Source organism: Dromiciops gliroides, chromosome 4, assembly GCF_019393635.1.
Source record: "Dromiciops gliroides isolate mDroGli1 chromosome 4, mDroGli1.pri, whole genome shotgun sequence".
NCBI classification, from domain to species: Eukaryota; Metazoa; Chordata; class Mammalia; order Microbiotheria; family Microbiotheriidae; genus Dromiciops; species Dromiciops gliroides.
The window spans coordinates 66,382,765-66,406,615 of record NC_057864.1 but is presented as its reverse complement, the minus strand read 5'-3'; the positions used below and the strand labels follow the sequence as shown (position 1 = coordinate 66,406,615).

Genomic DNA, 23,851 nt, shown 5'->3' with positions numbered 1-23,851 from the left:
TATAAAACAAATGTTAAAAACTGTCTTTACATGAAACTGGAAAAAAATAAAATACTTTTAAGATTGAAAAAAAAGTCTCAGATGTGTCACTTCCAAGCTGTGTGACCTTAAATATATAATTTCACTTGTCTGGGGCTCAGTTTCCTCATTTGTAAAATGATGGGGTTAAACCAAATCATCTCTGAGGTCCTTTTGAGCTTTAAATCAATGACCCTATTATTGCAGTTCAAACATTCTATCAATCCACTCATATATAATGTGTGGGCTATTTGGGAGACATACTTATGGATGAAGGTTGTTCTAAGAGTCCTATAGTAAAGTTAACTTGGATAATTCCTGTGGATGTGATGTACATCCATGTATGCCATGTTCTATGCATGGCCTACGCTGGTATTCTGAACATGAATTTTTGCCCCTGTACTTTTTCTCTATGGGGCCATGGGATCTAGGATAAAGTCTTCGTACTTCTTGTCACCCCTGTACATTTTACTCTGCTTTTGCAAGCAGGAGAAGGCAACCCCACAAGCCAGCCTCAGGAACACATGAGAACACAACCCTCTAGCCACCATAAGGCTCTGTATTCAGAGGAACTTCCCCAAGAGGCAGCACTGCAGAAAGGATAGCATGCTGGACTAGCAAGAAGGACAATTCTTGATTCAAACCCTACCACTGACCCTTACTGTAACCATGGATGTAAGATACCTAAATGCCCAAAGTGCATCAGTTTCTTCATCTGTGAGATGGGGATAATACCCATGTCACCTACCTCACTTCACAGAGTTGTTGTGAGTTTCAAAAGACATAATTTATGTAATGTATACTGTAGGGTGCTATACATGCCAATTATTATAAACTCCAGTATTTTTAATCTCTACACTTCCCCAATGGCAGGAATTTAGGTGTTCTCCTTACATTTTAGTTAGCTTATTCTCTATTCCTTTCTTATTCCTTTAAGCCTTACCTCACCACTAAGTTTCTTATAATAAAGAATTTAGGACTATTTCCATATGAGAAAAATGTTTCATGTAATAAGAACGTTTGGAACATAAATATAATTTTATATTTAATATTTCAGAGGGATCTCCACTCAAGTATTTTTTGATGTCTCACTGCGGCAGGCAGTTGGCCATGGGTTCTTGTGGCATATATCAGCAGAATGCAAGATCTGGTAGATCTTGTTGCGCTGTGGAGAAACTTTGAATATGAATCAAGGACCTAAATATTTGTTTTTCATCCAAAGACTAGCCTAGCTAAATTCAGAGGCTACCAGGTTTGTCTCGGGGTGATGATTTTTCCTGTCAAAGACCATCTACGAAGTTGTAAAGTTGTAAAGAATGGTCATGACCTTGGCTGGTGGAGGGAGTATCTCCTGTGACAAAACCCCGGTTCTCTGAAATAAGTGTGAAGTATTTTAGATGAGAAAATACCACTAACATTAACATTTTTTGCATTGAACCCCACTCCCACTCCCCATTCACAATACCTAGAACACTAGGGTTCTGAGAAACAGAATGAAAAATGCTTATGTAAGGAGGGTCCATGAAAGTCCCTCTGTCCACTATCTACAGAATACTCTCCAAACTGGTCCTCAACAGAGAGGAGAAGGTAAGTGAAAATTATACGATGCTGGTGGTACTTTGGAGACTATCTCCCATGATACCAAGTGCAGCATCTTTAGTATATCATGAGACTGAACAGCTAATTGTGGCCTGGGAGACTGCCAGCACTTTGTCTATTAATAAAACTCCTTCAATGGTGGTGAGGATGATGATAAACAAGTAAAGCTTTGCAAAGTGCTTTACATACACTGTCTCATTTGGTTCTCCCAACAACCCTATGAGGTATTATTATTATTATTATCTCCACTATCACCTGTGAGGTGCTTTTATTATCTCCATTTTTCAGATGAGGAAACTAAGACTTAGGGAAGATAAAGTGACTTTTCTAGAGTCACAGAATTGATAAATACGTGAAATGAGATCTAAACTCAAGTCTTCTTGGTTCAGATTCAAATTGTGGCACCTTACTGCCACTCCAGTAATAAAAGAATGGAGGGTAACAACTGCAAATGTAACAACAGCAAATGTCTTGTTTAAAAAAGAACAGTAGCATGGTATCAATTTGTCAGTGTAAAATTCCAAAAAATAATAATAACTAAATTCTAATATGTTTCCTAATTATTCCAGCAAGTAGGGAAACAACTTCAAAGTGAACTGTAGTAGGTCCCTTGCTATCCAGGACACTACAGAAGCATCTCTATTATTCAATGATATGTTCAGGTCATCTCTAATGACTTTATATCAGCAAGAAAAGGCTTAAGAAGTACTTGTATTGTTTTGAAGTGGCATAGATTTTATCGTTCTCTCACAAGGTCTAACCACCATTGAAAGAAACACTTAATTTATCTTCCTGATATATCAGCAAGGATTTCATACACCAGTTCCCCACTTCCCACCCCTTCCCCCAAACTGATTCACAAATAAAGCAATAATCCTAAAGGGAAAACATCAGCAGCAGCAACAACAATCCTGAGATTTTAAATGGACTCTTTTTCTTTAACCTTGTGTTCTTGGGGGGAGGGGAGGGAAGGGATGAATAGGAATTCAAATTCTAGTCTAATGAGTAGGCAGAAAATTCATATACTTTTAAAATTCAAAGAGAGACTTACCTTTAAGAGTGCCAAAGCTACATGGAAGATTATGTTGAGACCCTAAAAAAAAAGAAGAAGAGGGTTAAACACAATTGCTATCTTTATTACTATTTTTATTATCTTCCTGAATTTTTGCTAAAATTCCATATAGTAATAACAAAATTCAGAATTAACTCCCCCACACACATACAGATACACTAACTTTTTCTGAGGATCTTAATAAAATATATTATATATTAGACACATTTTCTGTCATTTTCTTATAAACTGTTATCATTATACTAGGCTACCATGTTTTATCATATTCTTGGGTTGTTTCTAGAAGCCTGCTACATGATAAAAATCTTGCCCAGGAGGGAAGCCTAAAAACTGAAAGGAAATATTTCTAAATATCAAGCTTTAGCACCTAATCTAATTTTTCACCTCTAATTCATGAGATGAAAATTGCTATCTCCAATTGCGGACTTAATGGGGACACTTAATTGGATTCTTTGGTTAACAGAAAGACTGGGAAGATATTGTTGCTGATTGCTCCTCATCACAAGTGCCCAAATGACCTTATATTTATTTTGCAAATGTTTTCTTCTCTAAAGAAAAAAAAAACCTAAGTTTTTTAAGGGTAGGGGTTTTTACTTTTTTGTTCCCAGAACCAAGCAGATGGCATGGCACATGGTAGGTACCTAATAAATGTTGAATGATTGTAAGAGAGAGTATCTTTATTGAATATGACTAACACTCTTCAAAATTGCCTATCCAAAATATCTTAACTTGTCAAAGTAATAGAGAAGTAACTTGAACTATATGTTCAGATCTTCCCTTGCTCCTTAGATTTTAATATGCAATAGAATCTTTCTTGTAAAAAAAAAAAAAAGCTGGGGGGCAGCTAGATGATACAGTGGATAAAGCACTGGCCCTGGATTCGGGAGGGCCTGAGTTCAAATCCGACCTCAGACACTTGACTCTTACTAGCTGTGCGACCCTGGGCAAGTCACTTAACTCTCATTGCCCGGGGCGGGGGGGGGGGAGGGAAGAAAAAAAAGCTTCATAAATAAAAAAAACCTAGAATCTTAAAATCAGACCAATTATTTTTAGGGAAAAACAAATGAAAGGATGAGAAGTCATATTGGATCGAAATATAAATATAAATTCAGCCCAAGGGAACCTGAAGAAACATTTGGTTATTAAGCCACAAAGGCAGGGAGGATTCATGGAAATATTTCTAAAGCCAGTGTTGCCACGGACTAGAAGCCAAGCCAGTCTGAAAGTGCCATCAATTATAAAACAGAGTCCTTCAGGATTTTATTGATAAGTTCCTCCCTGGCAAGTTCTCCAGCACTTTCAAGTTCAGTATCTTTTAAGTTGTGGCAGCTAAGTGGCATGGTGGATAGAGGACTGGGCTTGGAATCAGGCAGATTCATCTTCCTGAGTTCAAATCTGGCCTCAGATACTTCCTTAGCTGGATGACCCTGGGCAAGGTACTTCACCCTGTCTGCCCCAGTTTCCTCATCTGTAAAATGAGCTGGAGAAGGAAATGGCAAACCATTCCCTTTTCTTTGCCAAAAAATCCCCAAACAAACAAACAAAACCCATAACAAACCCCAAATGGGGTCATAAAGAATCAGACACAACTGAACAACAACAAAAATCTTTTAAGTGAATTTTAGCCAGACTACTTCTGTTTCGTTTATCTAGAGATAAGACCTTTGGGCATCCTCAGTCAGATAAAGTCAAATCAACAAACATTTATGAAGAACTTATTATGTGTCCAGAACATAATCAGGGTCTACTGGCTTTTATTTCACATGCAATTCTAAGAAGCATGGTTATGTGGTTTCCCAGGCCATTGTAAATTAGAAAAAAACAAATAAGGGTGGGAGGATGAAGCAAGAAAATATACCAATGCCCATGTCCCACTGCCTTTTGTTTTTGTTTTTGTTTTGTGGGGCAATGAGGGTTAAGTGACTTGCCCAGGGTCACACAGCTAGTAAGTGTCAAGTGTCTGAGGTCAGATTTGAACTCAGTTCCTCCTGAATCCAGGGTCGGTGCATTATCCACTGCGCCACCTAGCTGTCCCCTTCCCACTGCCTTTTGAGGCAGGTGTACTACCAGAAGTAAGAAGTTAAATTTCACAAGGGAGGAGATAGAAAAATAAAAAGCAAACCCTAGAACTTTAAAACAAACATTAAATGTTGGGTCAATAACAGTAATAGCTCATATGTTTAGCATGTTTCTCATAACAACCTAGTAGTTATGAGGGCTGCAGATATTTCTCCTATTTTACAAATGAGAAAACCGAGACTCAGAAACATTGTGGACGGGGCAAGGGCACACATTTTGTGGCAAAGCTGAGATCTGAACCCAGTCTCTTTCCACTATATATAACCAAAGGTTCTTTGGGCCATCACTATATTACACTGTGATCCTCTCAGCACAGCTATTTCTCCCACAGGTGCAGAGGGGAATCTTCTATAGCTCTTCTGTGACATTTTCATCCATATTCTTCAGAAAATCCTCTGTAAGAGCAACCCAGTGTGGTAGGGGGAAGCCTTCAGACTGGTACCTTCATAGGGTACTGATATAGCACTGGAATGTCCATCTAGCTAAGAAGGCAGTGAAGTGTATACTTTAGAAATATTTCCATTAAATGCTTAAAACACTTGGGTGAGCACTTAAATGAGCATTTGGAAAAAAAACCCCACTACTTTTGTGGAATATATCCTTTGATAATATTGGTTAAAAGTAGTATTGCTGTATTATTAATTTACAAAGGTTTGAGTCTTCTCCATTAAAAAAAAGAACCCACAAGTGATCCAAAATGAGCCCTGAATAATTCAATGGCCACAAATGCACAAATATTAAGATAATTTCCGAGTCACATTTAAAGAATTGCCATATGAAAGGGGGAAAGATTTATTCTGCTTGGTCAGAAAGAGAAGAATGCAGATCATTAAGCAGAATTTACAGGAAGGGAAATTTTGAACATATAATGTCCTAAAATGGAATAGGCTGTTTCAGAGTATTACGAATAATCTCAGACACTAGAGATCTCTAAAAGGTGGATGGATTGCCACTGTTCAGGGGTGCTACGGAAGGGATTCACAATTTGGTTAATGGCTGACCTAGGCGGATGACCTTCAGCGTTAGTCCCTGGCCAACTCGAAGATTCTGATTGATCAGATCTAGGAAAGGTCAAAATGTATGCAGATTAATTGCTGAAGAAAATCACTATTCAAATTAAGATGTTATATCCAGAGACAGCCTGGCTATTACATGAAACATAATATCTCCAATAAATTTGTTAAGAAAATAGTATAACTAACTATAAAATAGTATAGCTAACTATAATTTGCTAACTCAAGACATGTTTCACTTTACCAAGTTTTTTTTATTTTATTATCTGTGTCCTGGATTCCTTCAAGGAGGGAAAAGTCTTAAGGTAATCTTGGGGGAGATGATGAGACTCAGGGTATAAAAATCTGGGTAAATAGCTGGATATTTTAAATAAAGCCTAAGTCAGCATCCACAAAAGGATTATTGGTGTGCTCAAATGCCAAATTCTTTCCAAAGAGGAGCCTTTGATGAGTTCTTTTCCAATAGTTCCAAGAGGACCACTAAGGTGGGAGTTTGGGAGGAGAGCTTGCTTCATTAGCTAGCTTCATTCCTGCCACTGTGCCAATACTAACGCCAACACCCTATATTTTTCTATTCAACAAAACATTTCATTCAAAAGACTGTTGTGCTTAATATGTTCAAAGAGGTATGCCAGGAAATGGGTGAGATACAAAGCTTACCTAATATATGATTCTTACCCTTATACCTTTATGAAACTTAAGAGGGGCAGCTAGGTGGCGAAGTGGATAGAGCACCAGCCCTGGTGTCAGGAGTACCTGGGTTCAAATCCGGCCTCAGACACTTAACACTTACTAGCTGTGTGACCCTGGGCAAGTCACTTAACCCCAATTGCCTCACTAAAAAAAAAAAAAAAAAAGAAAGAAAGAAACTTAAGAGCTGTGGAGAAGGAAAGGATACAGACATTACTAACTGTAATGTAAAATAACTGCACTGGAAAAGTGCAAGCAAAATCCAGTGAGTGATCCACAGGGACAAGGTCAGGACTGATTAGAGAGGATCAAGGAAGGCTTCCTAGAAAAGGTATCATTTAAGAGTTTGATTTTAAAAGATAAGCAGGATAGAAACAAACAAGGGACAGGGATGGGAAGATTCCAGGCACAGAATGAGAAAAATCATATGAATGCACAGAATAGTTAGAGTATATACTTGGGGAATTTTAATTTTTGAGGTAAATCCTTTAAATATTTTACATTCTATGTACATATATATGTGTATGTTATATGTATACATATATATATATATAATGATAAAAAGATTTTAAGGGCAGCTAGATGACATAATAGATAGAGTGTGCACTGGAGTACGGAAGACTAATCTTCCTGTGTTCAAGTCTGGCCTAAGACACTAGCTGTGTGAACTTGGGCAAGTCATTTAACCTGTTTTTCTCAGTTTCCTCATCTGCAGAATGAGCTGGAGAAGGAAATGGCAAACCACTCCAGTATCTTTGCCAAGAACACCTACAGATTAAGCTTCTAAAGTTATGATGAGGGTGGGGCTTTGAATGTCTGGTAAAGGAACCTAGTAGTTTATTTGGTAATCAAAAGGGAATGAATTTGTTGTTGTTGTTTTTAACAGAAGCATTAAAAGTTAGAATCTATGCATAGTAACAATTAGTTTTTCAGAGGTATTAAAACAGGGAAGAGAGTAGAAAGGGACAGTCTAATAGGAGGGCATTAGATTAGCCAATGTGGGTGACAAGTGCTGGCGAGAGCTCGTGGCAATGGGAGGGGACACATTAAATAGGTATTTCAAAGGTAGACTTTCCAGTAAGTGGTTACTGATGAGTCAATATGAGAAGCAAAGGAGAGGAAAAGTCAGAAAAATTCTGTTTTGAACATAGGCATTAGAATGATTGATGGTACCACTGAGAGAAATAGTAAAGTTAGAAGGAGGAGCAGTTTTGTAGGAAAGATAAAGAGTTTCATTTTGAACATGAGTTTGCAATGCCAGTAAGAAATCTAGGAAGAGATATCTTGAAGGCAGTTGGAGATGAGGTTCTGACTACCACACTTCAACCTACCAGACTTCAAGTGTTCTCTAACACACTTCAACCCCTTATCAATAACTCTCAACCTACTTTTCCATGTAGTTACCTTTCCTTCATCCTACTTAGTATAACCTTATACAACCACAATTGTATTTTAGATTAGAAAGAGATCAGATACTACTATCATTTATTATCCTATATTCCCTTATCAACAATAACCATTTCTTTTTTAAATTTTTTTTTTTTGCGGGGCAATGAGGGTTAAGTGACTTGCCCAAGGCCACACAGCTAGTGAATGTCAAATGTCTGAGGCTGGATTCGAACTCAGGTCCTCCTGAATCTAGGCCCAGTGCTTTATCCACTGTGCCACCTAGCTGCCCTGATCCTTTGTTTTTAAGGTAGAGGGCTTATTGGAGGGAGAGAATATTGCAAAATTCCTCATAGAATATACAAGTTTTAAGAACCACAGAGTTGTGATGAGTGCTTCAAGTTTTCACCTTTTATAGCTTTTTAGGGGGTCATAAACCCTTTTGGCAGTCTATGAAGCCTTTGGATCCATTCTCAGAATAATGTTTTTAAATAACTGAAGGAAATGCTAAATTTCATTTTGAGTTTAATGAAAATAAAGATGTCATTTTTCCCCATCCAAATGTTCAGACTCAATGAAATTCTATCCATATACTCCAGGTTATAAACCTTCTATTTATAAGGAACCAGTGACACTATAGTATATTATGATGGCCATTAACCCATTTGGTAAATAGTGGTTGTGCTGGTAAAGATTGATGATGACAGCTAGGTTTTATATAATACTTTAAGGTTTGCAAAGCACTTTACAACTATCTCCTTTCAACCTCACTACAACCTTGGGAGATAGGCATTATTATTATTATCCCTAGTTTACACTTGAGGAAACTGAGGTAAACAGAAGTTAAATGACTTGCCTAGAGTCACACATCTAGTAAGTGTCTGAGGCCAGATTTGAATTCCGGTCTTCCTGACTTCCTAAGCTCTGTTCATTGTGTCAGCTAGCTGCACAACATTTTTATAAAATAGAATTGTCCTTTATCAGAAATGGAAATCATAAAATGTTTCCTTTTGTTACTGTAGAACTGAGAGCAGCATCCTTTACTTCAGGGAGGAGAGGGAAACAAGCACACCTCCAAAAGCTGAGAATTAAAGAAAGAAAAGGACAATTGCTTTCAATGTGCAGAGGTACCAAAGGACAAGCTCTTTGTGAAAGGTTCCCTGTCCTCATACTGACCAGCCCAGGGCCCAGGTGTATGCAGAAATACTTCCCCAGGGTATAAGAATTCTTCTGCTTTAAAATTCACTCAAGACGTGGTAAAGATTGTGCTCCAAGGAACACCTATAATTAATTGCCCCAAATTAGACAATTGCTTCAAGGCTCATAATGTGCTGATTGAGGTGAGCCAACAATCAAGTCCTCACAATCCCCCCACCCCCCCCACAAAGAAAAGCTGACGGCTATAAAGAATCTGGCTTGATATGCAAGCTGCCGTGAGCTCAGAGGAAGCTGACGGATTATGCTGAGAAGCTGTCAGGAACCGTGTTGTAAATGCTGGGAAGTTGATTTCCAAAAGTGCCAAACTTCATCATCACCTGGGGTCCTCATGAAATAGACTGAACCAGGAAGAAAGTGAATGGTACCCAGAAAGGGAAATGCGCGCGTGCGCGCGCGCACACACACACACACACACACACACACACACACACACACACGGGAAGATATCTGGGTCAGGATAGATACAGATGCATGAAGACAAAATATGCAAAGTTAAGTCAGGATTGACAGCTCCAGTTGGTGCTGTGGATGCTAGAAAAGTTCTTTCAGACTGCCTGAAATCCAAGCACATCACCTAACTTGGGGGATTAGTGATGCTTCTAACGTCAGAGGGGACAGTTTGCACTGATATTGACTTCAGAATTTTAGAGTGAGAAAGGACTTTAGATAGAATTATCTAAGCTGTTCTGAGACCTGAGCAGTCTCTAGCTGCACAAGTGGTCGTGCAGCCTTTGATGATGAAATGCCTCCAGACAGATGTAGAGAAAGACTCCCTTCCTACCAAGGACGTCTGTTCCACTCTGGGGCAGCTGTTGTCCAAATCTATCACCCTAATCCCAACCCTTTGGCTCCAAGTTAAAGAAGATGTGGCTACTTTTCAAATACTGGAAGACAATTTCATGTCCCTCTAGATTCTTCTCTTACTCAAATGAAATATTCCCAATTCCTTAATCAATACTAATATGACATAGGTTTGAAATCCTTCTCTGTTCTTGTTGCCCTTTCTTGTCATCAATATCCTTTCTAAAATGACACCTAAAACTGGGCATGATACTCTACATGTGAAGTAACCAAAACAGATGAAAATGGAATTAAAATTTCCATGTTTTGGACACTATGTTTCTTTTGTAAACACATCAATAAAAGAGAAAAAGTAAATCAATGAACTAGGCATGCAACTAAAAAAAAAAACTAAAAAAAGAACAAATTAAAAATCACCAATCCTGAAAAATCAAAGGAAAGTTAATAAAATTGAAAGTAAAAAATCATTGAATAAATAAAATTAGGAGCTGGTTTTATTGGGGAAAACCCACCATAAAATAGACAAACCATTAGTTAATTTGATTTTTCAAAAGGAAAGCAGAAAACCAAATTACCAGAATGAAAAATGGAAAGAGTGAATGCATAATGAAGATGAAATTAAAGCAATTATAAAGAGCTATTTTGCCCAATTATGTGTCCCCAAAACTGACAATCTAAATGAATTGAATGAATGTGTACAAAAATATAAACTGTCCAGATTAATAAAAAAGGAAATAGAATACTTAAATAACACTACCTGAGAAAAAGAAATGAACAAGCAATAAATGAGCTCCCTAAGGAAAAAAAAAACCCAGGACCAGATGGTTTTAGAAACAAATTGTACTAAACATTAAAAAAATAATTTCAGTACTACATAAAACTATTTGAAAAAACAGGTGCAGTCATACCAAATTCCTTCTATGACAGAAATACAGTTTTGACACCTAAATCAGAGAGAGTAAAAACAGAGAAAGAAAACTATAGACTAATTTCCCTAATGAATATTAATACCAAAAAATTTAAATAAAATTCTAACATGGTGATTATACTGTGACCTGGTGGGATTTATACCAGAAATACAGGGCTGGTTCAATGTTAGGAAAACTATAAGCATAAATGACCATATCAATAACAAAAACAATTATATTAATAGATGGATAAAATTTTGAAAAAAAAATACAGCACCTATTCCTACTAAATACATGAGAAAGAATAGGAATAAATGAAACTTTTCTTAAAATGATAAGTAGTATCTATCTAAAACCAAAGGAAAGCATTATCTGTAATGGGGATAAACTTGAAGCCTTCCTAATAAGATCAGGGGTGAAACAAAGATGTCTGCTATCACCAGTATTTATCAGATTTGATTCTAAAAATTCTACCTTTAGCAATAAGACAAGAAAAAAATGAAGAAATAAGACTAGACTAAAAGGAAACAAAACTAACACTTATTGCAGATAACTCCATAGGATTTGAGAACCTGAGAGAATCAGTCAAAATAATGAACAACTTTAGCAAAGTTACAGGATATAAAAAAATCCACACAAATCATCAGCATTTCTATATATTACCATCAAAACCCCACAAGAAGAGATAGAAAAATTCCATTTAAAATAACTGCAGACAGTATTAAATTCTTGGGAGTCTACCTGCCAAGCCATACATAGGAGTCATATGAAAACAACTGCAAAACACTTTTCACACAAATATAGACAGATCTAAACAACTGAAGAAATATTAACTGTTCATGGGTACACTGAACCAATATAAGAAAAAGCACATTATTACCTAAATTAATTTACTTATTCAGTGCCACATCAAAATTCCAAAGAATTATTATATAGAGCTAGACAAAATAATAACAAAATTCATCTAGATCAAAAGGTCAAGAATATCAAGGGAATTAATGAATAAAAAATGAAGGAAGACAGCCCAGTAATACAGGATCTCAAACTATACTAAAAAGTGGCAATCATAAAAACAATCTGGTAGAGGTTAAGAAATAAAGTGATTGATCAATGGATTATATTAGGCATACAATATATAGAAATAAATGACCATAGTAATTTAGTGTTCGATAGAGCCAAATCTCCAAGTTACTGAGTCAAGAACTCATTATTCAATAGATTGCTGGCAAAACCGTAAAGCAGTCTGGCAGAAAGTAGTCAAGAGACCAACATATCACACTTTATACCAAGATAAACTTAAAAATGGGTACCTGATTTAGACACAAGGAGTGATATAATCCAATTATGAGAGCATGGAAAAAATTACCTGTCAGATCTATGGAGAAGGGAAGAGTTTGTGACCAAACAAAAGATAGACAGGATCATAGGAGATAAAATGAATAATATTGATTACATTAAATTTTAAAGTTTTTGCACAAAAAAGCCAATACAGTCAAAATTAGAAGAAAAGCAAGCAGGGAAAAAATTATAGCCATTTTCTCTAATAAAGGTCTCATTTCTCAAATATATAGGGAACTGAACCAAATTTTTTTTTTTGAGAGGCAATGGGGGTTAAGTGACTTTCCCAGGGTCACACAGCTAGTAAGTGTTAAGTGTCTGAGGCTGGCTTTGAACTCAGGTCCTCCTGAATCTAGGGCGGGTGCTTTATCCACTATGCTACCTAGCTGCCCCCCTGAAGCAAATTTATATAAACAAGAGTTATTCTACAATTGATATATAGTCAAAGGAAATGAACAACTAGTTTTAAAAAGAAATCAAAACTATAAATCATCATATAAAAATGTTCTTAGTCACTAATAATTAGAGAAATGCAAATTAAAACAACTCTGAGGGTACACCCGACATGCAGCAAATTGGCTAACATGACAGAAAAGGAATATTATAAATCCTGGAGGGGATCTAGAAAAATAGACACACTAATGCACTTTGGTGGAGTTTGAATAGGTCCAATCATTTTGGAGAACAATTTGGAACTATGCCCATTGTGAATGCCTATTGACCCAGCAATTAATTTCCCCTTTCTCCCTTTCCTATATTGTTACATATTGTTTACATATTATTTACATATTGTTAGCATAGGGTATTATATTTTGTTATTTGTTACTATTTCATCAAGGAAACACTCCAGTCTTTGAAGAAACAAAGCGGGGAATGTGGTAAAATAATGGAATTTGGTAGATACCCAGGGGTCTGACTTGATTGACTTAGTAGTGTTTGAATTGGGTATGAATGAGTAACTACTAAGTACCCATGTAAGGTGATTAGATCTTGAGCCACACCTGGCCCGCCCTGTCAGACCATAGTCTAAATTTAAATTTAGCCAACCCTGAGAAGTGTCCTCAGAGGCTATGGACTGTGTCATCAACAGAGAACCAGTCTCAGCCACAACTACTTGAAGGACCTCCCCTTTGGGGGGAGGGAGAAAAGGTAGAAAAGAGGACCCCAACAGGAAGTAACACACACTCTCGGACCTTCTCTCCCTCTGGCTTCTGAGCCAACTAGAGACTGGGTTCTGACTCCCATAGAAACTATGGACCCCTGGTGGTGAGTTAAATCCAGCCCTTTGAATTAGATAAGCTGGAATCAAGTTTGGGGAGTGTATAGGTTAGAGCCAGGGAGATTATCCATTTTCCTCTTTCCCTATTCCCTTGTCCTTGACTTTATTAATTTCACTTTTGCTGTATATTTTATTCCCATTAATAAAACCTGATTCATTTGTGGAAAGGAGGCTGTTAAGCTCCTTTCTTATTGGCCTGGGAGAAACAACTAAAAAGGCAGTTCAGAGGGGAGGAAGTTTTGGACCTAGAGGTCCCTCATTATTTTCTGAACCCCAATATTATGGCGAGCCACCCAATTAACTCTCCACATATTAAATTTGGCCCCTGCACCACTATGATAAAGAAATCAAAGAAAAAGAAAACAGACTCATACATACAAAAATATTTTATCAGCTCTTTTTGTAGCAAAGAATTTAAAACTGAGAGGATGGTCATCAGTTGGGAATAGCTAAGCAAGTTGTAGTATATGACTGTGATGGAATACTACTGTGCTGTAAGAAATGACAAGCAGAATGGTTTTAGGGAAAAAACCCCAAGAAGCCTTGTATGAGCTGATGCAAAGTGAAGTGAGCTGAACCAGGAGAGCATTGTACACAGTAACAGCAATATGGGAATGATCATTAACTGTGAAAGACTTAGCTACCCTGATCAAGACAATGATCCAGGACAATTCCAAAGGACTCCTCATAAAAAATGCTAACCACCTCCCGAGACAGAACTGATGAACTCCAAGTACAGACTGAAGCAATTTTCTTCCACTTTAGTTTTCTTGCTTTTTTTTTCAACATGGCTAATGTGGAAATGTTTTTACATGACTTCATACACATAACAGGTATCATATTTCTTGTTTTCTCAATGGGTGGGGAAGGAGTGGAGGGAGAGAATTCGGAGCTGAAAAAAAATCTTAAACTTGCTGTTCTGTATATTAACTATACCTTATGGTTTTACATCATTTTTTTTTGACAGGATTACTAAACTGATAGATGAGGGAAATGCTTTGATCAAATATTTCATTTTATTTTTTTGTAGAGAAAATGGAGATATATGGATTAAATAGTAATATAAGAAGATGGATTAAGAACTGGTTGAAAGCCGAGTTTCAGGAATACTTGATAATGGTTCAAGGGATGGTATGATCAGCAAATTTGCAGATAACAAAAAGCTGGCAGGAAAAGCTAACACAGTGGAGGACAGAATTAGGACCCCAAAAGATTTTGAAAGGTTAGAGCATTAGGATGAATATAATAAGATGAAATTTAATGGAGATAAATGTAAAGTCTTACACTTTGATTCAGAAAATTGGCTTCACGTGTACAAGATGAGAAAACCATGGTTAGTCAGCAGAGTTGGTCTGAAAAAGCAGGGTCTGAACCAGGAAGATTTAGCAAACTGTAATCTCAATGAGTGAAGAGTGTGGTGTGGCCACTCCAAAAGCTAATATGATGTTGGGCTTCATTAAGAGTGGAATAGCTTCCAGGAATACGGAGTTGATGGTCCCCTGTACTCTATATTCTAGTCAGACAAAATCTGAAGTATTCTGTTCATCTCTGAACACCATATTTTAGTAAGTATATTGATAAATTCTCCGGAAAGTAGACAGAGGAAATCAACCAGAATGGTGAACAGCCACATTAAAAGAAGTTCAAGTGAAGCAACTAAAGATGTTTAGTTTGGAGAAGTGAAGGCTAAGGGGGATAGGAGAGCCACCTTCAACTATCTGAAAGATTGTCATGTGGGAGATACGTTCTATTCTGTTCTATCTGGCATTGGGGTGAGGCGGGGTGGGGGTATGAAGAACCAAGAACAATAAATAGAAGTTTCAGAGATATGATTTAAGTTTAATCTAAGAAAAGATTCTTAAGAATAAAAGCTATTGGGGGCAGCTAGGTGATGCAGTAGATAAAGCACTGGCCCTGGATTCAGAAGGACCTGAGTTCAAATCCAGCCTCAGATACTTGACACTTACTAGCTGTGTGACCCTGGGCAAGTCACTTAACCCTCATTGCCCTGCCCCCCCCCAAAGAATAAAAGCTATCCATAACTAATATGGAAATCTGCTTTGCACTATTATATATACTTATAACAGGTTTTGTTTTTCATACTTTCTCATTGGTTGGGGAGGGAAGGGGAAGGAAAAAATTGGGGATTTAAAAAAAAAGAATAAATATACTCTCTTTGTTTTGGTTTTGGTTTTTACAGGGCAATGAGGGTTAAGTGACTTCCCCAAGGTCACACAGTTAGTATCAAGTATCTGAGGCCAGATTTGAACACAGGTCCACCTGAATTCAGGGTGACTGCTTTATCCACTGTGCCATCTAGCTGCCCCCAAAATACTCTTTTAAAAAAGAATTAAATTTATCTTTAAAAGGAATAGGATAGGATATAGGATAGGAATAGGCTATTTCAGGAGCTACTGCGCTCTCCCTCATTATAGATCCTAAGCAAAGGATGAAGGGCCACTTTTTGGGTATGCTGTAGTAGAAATAGAAATCCCTCTTTGGTTATGTCTGTTACTATACGGCAAATGAAGTCACTTCCAAATATTCTGTGATTATGGTGTTAATAAAAGCAATAATAGCTAGAATTTATTAAATCGTTTTAAGGTTTACAATATTATTTACATATTTTATCTTACCTGATCCATACAACAATGCTGTAGGGATACTATAGGTATTTTTACCCCATTTTACAGAAAAGGAAATTGAAACTGTACTAAGTGGCTTATCCGTGATGATACAGCTAATAAGTGTTGGGGGTGGGATTTTAACCCATCTCTCCTGACTTCAGCATTCTTCCATGGATCTGTGATCTTATTAATATAGTCATAGGAAGTTATTTTCTTAAGATAAAAAGTATTTGAGAGATTTATGATTCTGGTGTTAAGAAAAAAATCCCTACTACAGAAGATGTGATTATTAACCTATTAGGTACACCCTCAAAATATTTTGCCAGTTTTTGTTTTTGTTGCATTTGGTGTATGTTAGGTCACAGGTCCCCAACAGATCAAATGAGATTTTATATAAGGTTGTTTGGAAGGGATACAGAAAGAAATCTAGGCAATCTAAAAATAAAAGATAACAATTTAAAAAAATCTATTAAAATGACTTGTCACTGGAATTTGTAACTGACACTGTGAATATACCAGATTGTTGATTAATGACCACTGCCCTCAAAAAGGCTTTATTCTCTGACCACCATAATGTATCAGAAAAGATCTTTTAACTTCTTCCGGACACACTGTGGACCTGGAAGACAACTCCAATTTTCATTGTCTGACAGATTACAGAAAAAACAAATTATGATGAATCAACTTTCTCCACTAGAGGGCAGTATCACAGCACTAAAATTCAAGCTTTGCTCTCTGAACAGGCTTTGTATGTGATGCTGACAGCTTTTCATTGCTTTTTATTCTACCTATTGGATCTAAAAGTAATTTTGTATTATTAGAAATTCTGGAAGAGAAGTTCTCTTGAGAGGGTGGTAGATATTCCTTGATATCACGAACTACTGTGACCTGAAATCAGACACAAATCTAGGTGCTTGGGCAGTTTCCTGAAATGAAAGATTATTTTAAGCAGTCCTAGCACATATTTGATTTCACACGCATCTGCATGTCGACTGGGCATCTAGTCCTAGGTTATATGCTCAGGGGATAGGGAGGAATACGTAATATTGTTAAGGGGAGGAAACAAATGAAACAATATGTGAACAATTCAAAATCATGGGTGAGTAAGCACCAATGTGTCTGTGGTCTAGGCAGTCAGTGAAGATCGGAATCAAATTAGTTCATGCAGGAGAATAGAAAGTACATTTTTCTAGAATGTAAAAGTGATTAGGTTAAGGTCAAAATTAGATTTTTTTTCAATAACTACCTGAATGAGAAATGAAGTTTATCTGTTCTCACAAAAGATAACCTCGAAAAACCTTGAGCTAAAGGACATTTCAGAATAACAAGTTCCTGGGCTAAGAAAACATACTATTATATAAGATATGTACATGGCTACTCTTCTAGGTAAATCTTCCAAAGAGTTGACTGTTCTGGATTTTTTTTCCACATATGTGCTCGCTCTCTCTCTCTCTCATATATATATACATACATACATACATATATATATACATACATACATACATATATATATATACATACATATATATATATGTGTGTGTGTGTGTGTGTGTGTGTGTGTGTGTGTGTGTTAATCTAGGGATTCCTAACAAATGGAGGTGATGTAGAGTGAATCTTGGCCTTGGAATAAAAAGATCTGGGTTCTAGTCCCACTTACTAGCCAAAGCCATATGGCCAAAGGAAGTCCTGTCCCTTCTCTGGGCCTCAGTTTCTTCACCTATAAAATATGATGTGCGATTCTGGTAGACCTTAAACCAGGCAGCTCTCAAATTTGGCACTGACTAATAGTACTGTTTCCTTCTTCATTATCCCTGCTTGCTCTCTCCCTGCCCCCCCCCCACTGTGGTTTTATTCCCAGTCTTATCTGTCAACCTTCAGCCTCAACTCTATCCTCTTCCCACCCCAGACTTTAGCGTCAGCATCCCCCCACATGCACCCATTCAGAGGTTTCATTGTGTCAGCATCTCTTCCTCATTTTCCCAAGTGGATCACAAGGCTTTGATAAAAGGAAAAGTAGGTTCCCCCCCCAAAAGGATGGAGATTTAGTAATCAATGATATGAAAACACTATGACTACACTTAATTAGGGCAGCTCCTGCTTCTATAAACTCCCAAAGGCTGCCAGGCTCCAGAATCCTCCCAAATAGATCTTTAGGAAGAATTAGCAGCCATCACCTGCATCACAGAAAGTCATGGTTTTCTAAATCCTTGATAGTATCTTGGTGCATATTTTTGGTTTAGCTTTCTTTCTGGTTTCTTTGCCAAGACTAAAGTATCACTCTGAATTTTCTCTAAAATTTGAAAAGCTAACTTCTGGATAATTACTAGCACTATGTTTCAAACAAATCACCAAAAAAAAAAAAATAATGCGACTTTATTACTGATATGGAGAAAAGGGTCAAGCAGTATCTCATTACTAAACTTTAAGAGTAAGGAAGGGTATATCCAAAGATACTGAATCAAGCCAAAGTACATGGAGGGAGAGGAAGCAAACCTTAGATTAATCATCATCCTGAAAGCTAAGCAGAAGCTGACATTTTAAGCTGATATACAGCAAAATCATGCAGACTTGCAAGAGAACTTGCAGTCAGGTATATAGCTTGAAAGACTGTGAGAGTTGAAGGAAACAAGCAATGCTTCCTTTTCCTTAAGAGGAAGGAGAGACCTCAGAAAGAATGCAAGAAAGAGGAAGGAGAGAGGGAGAGGGAAGGGAGGGGGAAAGGGAAAGAAGAAGGAAAGGAAAAGGAGAGATGGAAAAGGAGAGAAGGGGGAAGGTGAAGGAAAGTAGAACAATTCACAAGCAATGAGTAATGTGTTTCAGAGGAAAAAAAGTAACCAAATGGGAGAAGAGACAACAAATGAGCAAGCATCATGAGAGTTGTGCGTGAAAAGTGAGGAGGGGACTTGTTGAGGAGTAGCTGTCCCCAATTCTGCCACAGTTCCTTGGATGATCCAAGGAGAGTTTGTATGTTGATTATATGAGCATATCGAGTCTTTTGGAATTCTGTCTTCTCTCCTTGCTTTTCCTAAAATGATTTTGCAAATCCAGCCACCTGGATCTTAAGAGCAGCAGGCTCTGATTCCCTGGCCCCAAGGAAGAGTTTTGCATTCTGCCTTTTCTAAATCTATGATCTGGCATTAAAGTCTCCTTGTTTTTGGCTAAGGATTACATAGAGAGACTAGATACAGTACTCTAACCATATACAAATCTTGGAATTAAATAACTTAGTATTATAAGATACTGGGTGATAGATTTAAGAGTTTCAACATATCCCAGAGACCAGCTAATCCATCCCACTCATCTTAAATCTGAAGAAGCTGAGGGCTAGAGATATTCCCTGACTTGCTCAGAGGCACAGACATAGTAAGCAACAAGACCACAGTTCAAAGGCAAGTCCTCAGCTGCCAAATTCATTGCTCTTTTTTTTTACTATACCTTGATATAATAAAGTTAACACACTTTACCTTAAAGATGACAGAGATGTATTTTAGTAGTTAGATCTCACCCAAAAGGCAAACTCTAAGGGTCAGGATTTAAATTCTTTTACCTCAAATAGGCATTCTATTATGTATGCCAGGGTTAGGTGACACAAAACTAGTCTGACTAAAAAAGGAAAGTTGAATATACAAATTACTACAACTGCATATAATGTATGAGGCTAACAGAAGCTAAGATATTGAATAGTCACTTTGAGAACTATTAATAATAATCATATTACATTACTAAAAGGGAACACAAGAATTTCCCTAACAAACAGTCCTTTTGGCATAGTCACAGGGGCATTAATTTACTGTCACAAGATAGTGTCAGTTTCCTATAACCAGCAAGGCAGTAAATCAGATTTCATTTCCTTACTTCAAACGAGCATAAATCTAATGAAGGGATTCAAAACATTAAGATAATTTAAAATCAAAGATTACATTTTAAGTAATTTAAAATTAATCAGCACTGTGCATATCAATAATGATTCACAAAAACATAAAATGGTTATGGATCCACTGTCTGTCACTCTATATCTGCTACCAGAAGACTATTAAATGGTCACCATGAAAATTGCTGAATATAAGTTGTTGTCATCACATTTCATGGGCTTAGTTCATCAAATTCAAGGACAAATGTTTCAGGCATCACATTGAAAAAGATGTGGCATAGTGGAAAAAACCCTGAATATGAAGTCAGACTACCTTGGTGTGAATTCTGGCTTTGCCACTGACTAATTGAATGACTTTGGGCAAATCATTTAATCTTTCTCCACTTCAGGTTCTTAATTTTTTTTGTTTGTTTGTTTGTTTTGTTTGTTTTTGGTTTTTTTGCAGGGCAATGGGGGTTAAGTGACTTACCCAGGGTCACACAGCCAGTAAGTGTCAAGTGTCTGAGGGTGGATTTGAGCTCAGGAACTCCTGAATCCAGGGCCGGTGCTTATCCACTGCGCCACCTAGCTGCCCCCAGGTTCTTAATTTTTAAAAAGGGGTTAGCCATACCTGCCTGGGATACTTACTAAAATATAAGGCCTCTATAAAACTATGACTACCAGCTCTTATAATTATTGGTTGTTTTTAATTATTTCATTTTAATGTGGAGGCATAGTTAGTCATGCAAAAACTCCATCACTTTCTACAGAAGAATCAAACTTAACAAAATCACAACCAAGGAAATTTGAGCATAAAAATAAGCCCTATCACTCTGAAGGGAAGAGCACTAGATCTATAATCAGGATTAAAACTGGCTTCTGCTACTTGTTACTGATATGACCTTTCTGTCGCTCAGTTTCTTCATCTGCAAAATGACAAGTTAGGATTAGGCAATGCTTACTGTCCCTTTCAGGTTCCGTAGCTAATTTTCACAAAATGAAGGGCAAAAGGAATTCTGATGAGATTCAAATTAAGGAAACAAATTTTTTAACCAAACGGTGTTTCTCCAGACTTGTAAAAAGCAAAGGCATGAAATCTGAGTGCAGAGCATTCACGCCAACTCTATCTCAAAGATATGTAAATTCAGAAATTGGATCACCAACTGCTGTTAGTGTCATTTACAGAGTGCTTTAAATTTTACAGTGCTCCTTCACATGGATTATTTTGTTGGAGCCTCAATATCCTTGTGAGGGAGGAGTATTCAAGATACTGTTAAAGATACTGAGGTAGGCCAATAGATAGAAAATTGGATGACCTGAGTTCAGAAACTTTTTAGTTAAAAGTCATTTAACTTTCCTCAGCTTCAGTTCTCTGCTCTGTAAAATGGGGATAATGAAAGCACACACTTCCCTGGGTCAGTTTGAGGATATAGCAACACTATGCCAACTTTAAAGAACCATATAAATTCTAGCTGTGGTGATGGTGGTGGTGATGAATTCGCTTTGCAAATGAGGACTGGGGACTTAGAAGGCTTCAGTGACAGTGTCACACAGCTAGTTGGGTAGGATTTGAACACAGGTCTTCCTAATTCTAAATCCAGTACTTTAGCTGCACACATACATAATTTACATTTTATAACACAAATGGAAATTTTTTTTGGTTCATCACAAATCACTTGACTTTGCTATGATTGCCAAATGGACTCACGCTTGTTAAATGGGTTAAATATCCCCCTACTCCTCACTCAAAAAAATCTAATCCTTAAATTAAAAGGAAATTACCATTCAGTTGTAATTAAAGGGGGAAACAAGAAGAAATAAGGGCTAATCAAATATTCTCATGAGTAATTAATTTTCCTGACTGCTAAAAACAGTCCTGAGATTGGCAAAGGTATCATAATTTTCTGCTGTTTCTCATGAGGGCCAAAGAACCAATAAGAACTGTACTTTTTCCACATTATTTTAATCACACTATTCAGAGGAAAATGACCTCTTAATACTTAACAATAATAATTATCCTTTTTTTTAAAAGAGAAGGCTTGGGGGCAGCTGGGTAGCGCAGTGGATAAAGCACCAACCCTGGATTCAGGAGGATCTGATTTCAAATATGGCCTCAGATACTTGACACTTACTAGCTGTGTGACCCTGGGCAAGTCACTTAACCTTCAGTGCCCTGCAAGCAAAGCAGGGGGGACTAAATTACCTTTCAATAGATTTTCTATTAGGGATCATGACTTATATGGCAAAGTTTTTACAAGGAGTAAGTAATTCCTAAAGGATTAAAGCACACACATTTCAGGTATTCCACTCTGCATCTGATGCTCTACCTGTTTTCAACTCCATAGAGCAAGATGCCCCTTCCAGGATAGTCCCATCACCTCTAATCTTGTCACCATGCTGCTAACTCAATCCTTGACTGATACCACCTCCCTCAACCTCCTCTCCCCTCTAGAGGGCTGGAGGGTGGAGTACCAAATTCCTCCCAGTGCCTTCCTTTACCTTTGTCAGCCCTTTCAATATTTCAGACCTGCCTGACTCTTCTTGACCCAATTTCTTCTTGGCAAAGATACTGGAATGGTTTGCCATTTCCTTATCTATATCATTTTACAGATGAGGAAACCAGGGCAGACAAGGTTAAATGATTTGCCCAGGGTCACACAGCTGGTAAAAGTGTCTGAGGCCAGATTTGAACCTTGAAAGATAAGTCTTCTTGATTCCAAGCCTGGATCTCTATCCACTGCGCCAGAAAGTTAGAACAACAGGTCATATCTAAAAAGGAAAAAAACCCTAAAAGGAATGAACAACAACCACTACTGAATCTTCTGTTCCTCCAGGTTTTAACTCACAAAAGAAGATGCTCCCCGGTAACCCTGGTCTTCCCTTCTCCACTTTTCTTGCCTCCTTTTGTATGTTGTCTCTAATTGTTTCTTGGGCGCTAGGACTGTCTTTTTCTTCATTGATCACATCCCCATTGTGCTCTTTACTTAGTAGACACCTAGTAGGTGCTTAATAAATGTTTATTACATTGGATGTTCTAGCATTTGCTTACTCCTAATCAGAATTCGAATTCTCACACAATTACACTAAATCTCAGAGCTAGAGACAAAATTCTTGGCTGCAAGTGATCCTAATCTCTGAGGACTAATTAGACAGTAATAAAGCTGTTCACTTAGGTCACTACCCAGGTCCTAGGAATGTCCTCTAACTACTCCCGGAGAACCTAGCACTGCTCCTGATTTGGAGAATTCTTGGGACAAAGAATATGAAGGGACTGAATTGCAGCATCATTGTCCCAGACTTCCCCAGACCAACTGGCTCCCTTTAAACTCTTGAATAGGGTGCCCCAGGGCTGGGATATGAAGGAAGTCCCCACATTATTCAATGTAATTTTCTCCAAGGGAAGGAACCTGTTAGAAGGAGAGTTTAGGAAGTTAGACTGTTTCATTCTTTATATTTGTGTCCCTGGTGTCTAGAGACAGCCAACCATGTTCTTTCTACCCCACACTATCTCAACCCTAGCTTTTGGCCTTGGCCTGGCTGCTATCTTTGCCGGTGTGAGGCCTGAAGGAAGCATTTATTTTTTTGTTTTTGTGAGGCAATTGGGGTTAAGTGACTTGTCCAGGGTCACACAGCTAGTAAGTGTCAAGTGTCTAAGTCCAGATTTGGACTCAGGTACTCCTGACTCCAGGGCCAGTGCTCTATCCACTGCGCCATCTAGCTGCCCGAAGGAAGCATTTATTGACCACTGTGAAAATGGGTGCCTTGATTTGCTTGAACCTCCCAATTATCCAGGTAACTAGAACTGTATAAGGACCGGCTTCATTGGCTAACACACCACAATCCTTTGTGTGACCAAGACGAAACCTAGCTGGATGTGCAGGGCATCAGTAACTCTGAAGCCAATCAAAGACTTATCTGACTGCAGGATATGCAGTCTATGCCTGTGACTGACTGTGGATATGGACACGATCTT

The 23,851-nt window shown here is 37.6% G+C and overlaps 1 protein-coding gene across 1 annotated transcript in view; it reads right to left on the bottom strand.

Annotated features, from left to right (window-relative positions):
* The window catches only part of RABGAP1L (RAB GTPase activating protein 1 like), a 668,700-nt gene that overhangs the window by 181,578 nt on the left and 463,271 nt on the right, over positions 1 to 23,851 (bottom strand). The window contains 1 exon segment of the mRNA XM_044004805.1: positions 2,669 to 2,710. Within this exon segment, the coding sequence (XP_043860740.1) occupies positions 2,669 to 2,710 (42 nt within the window).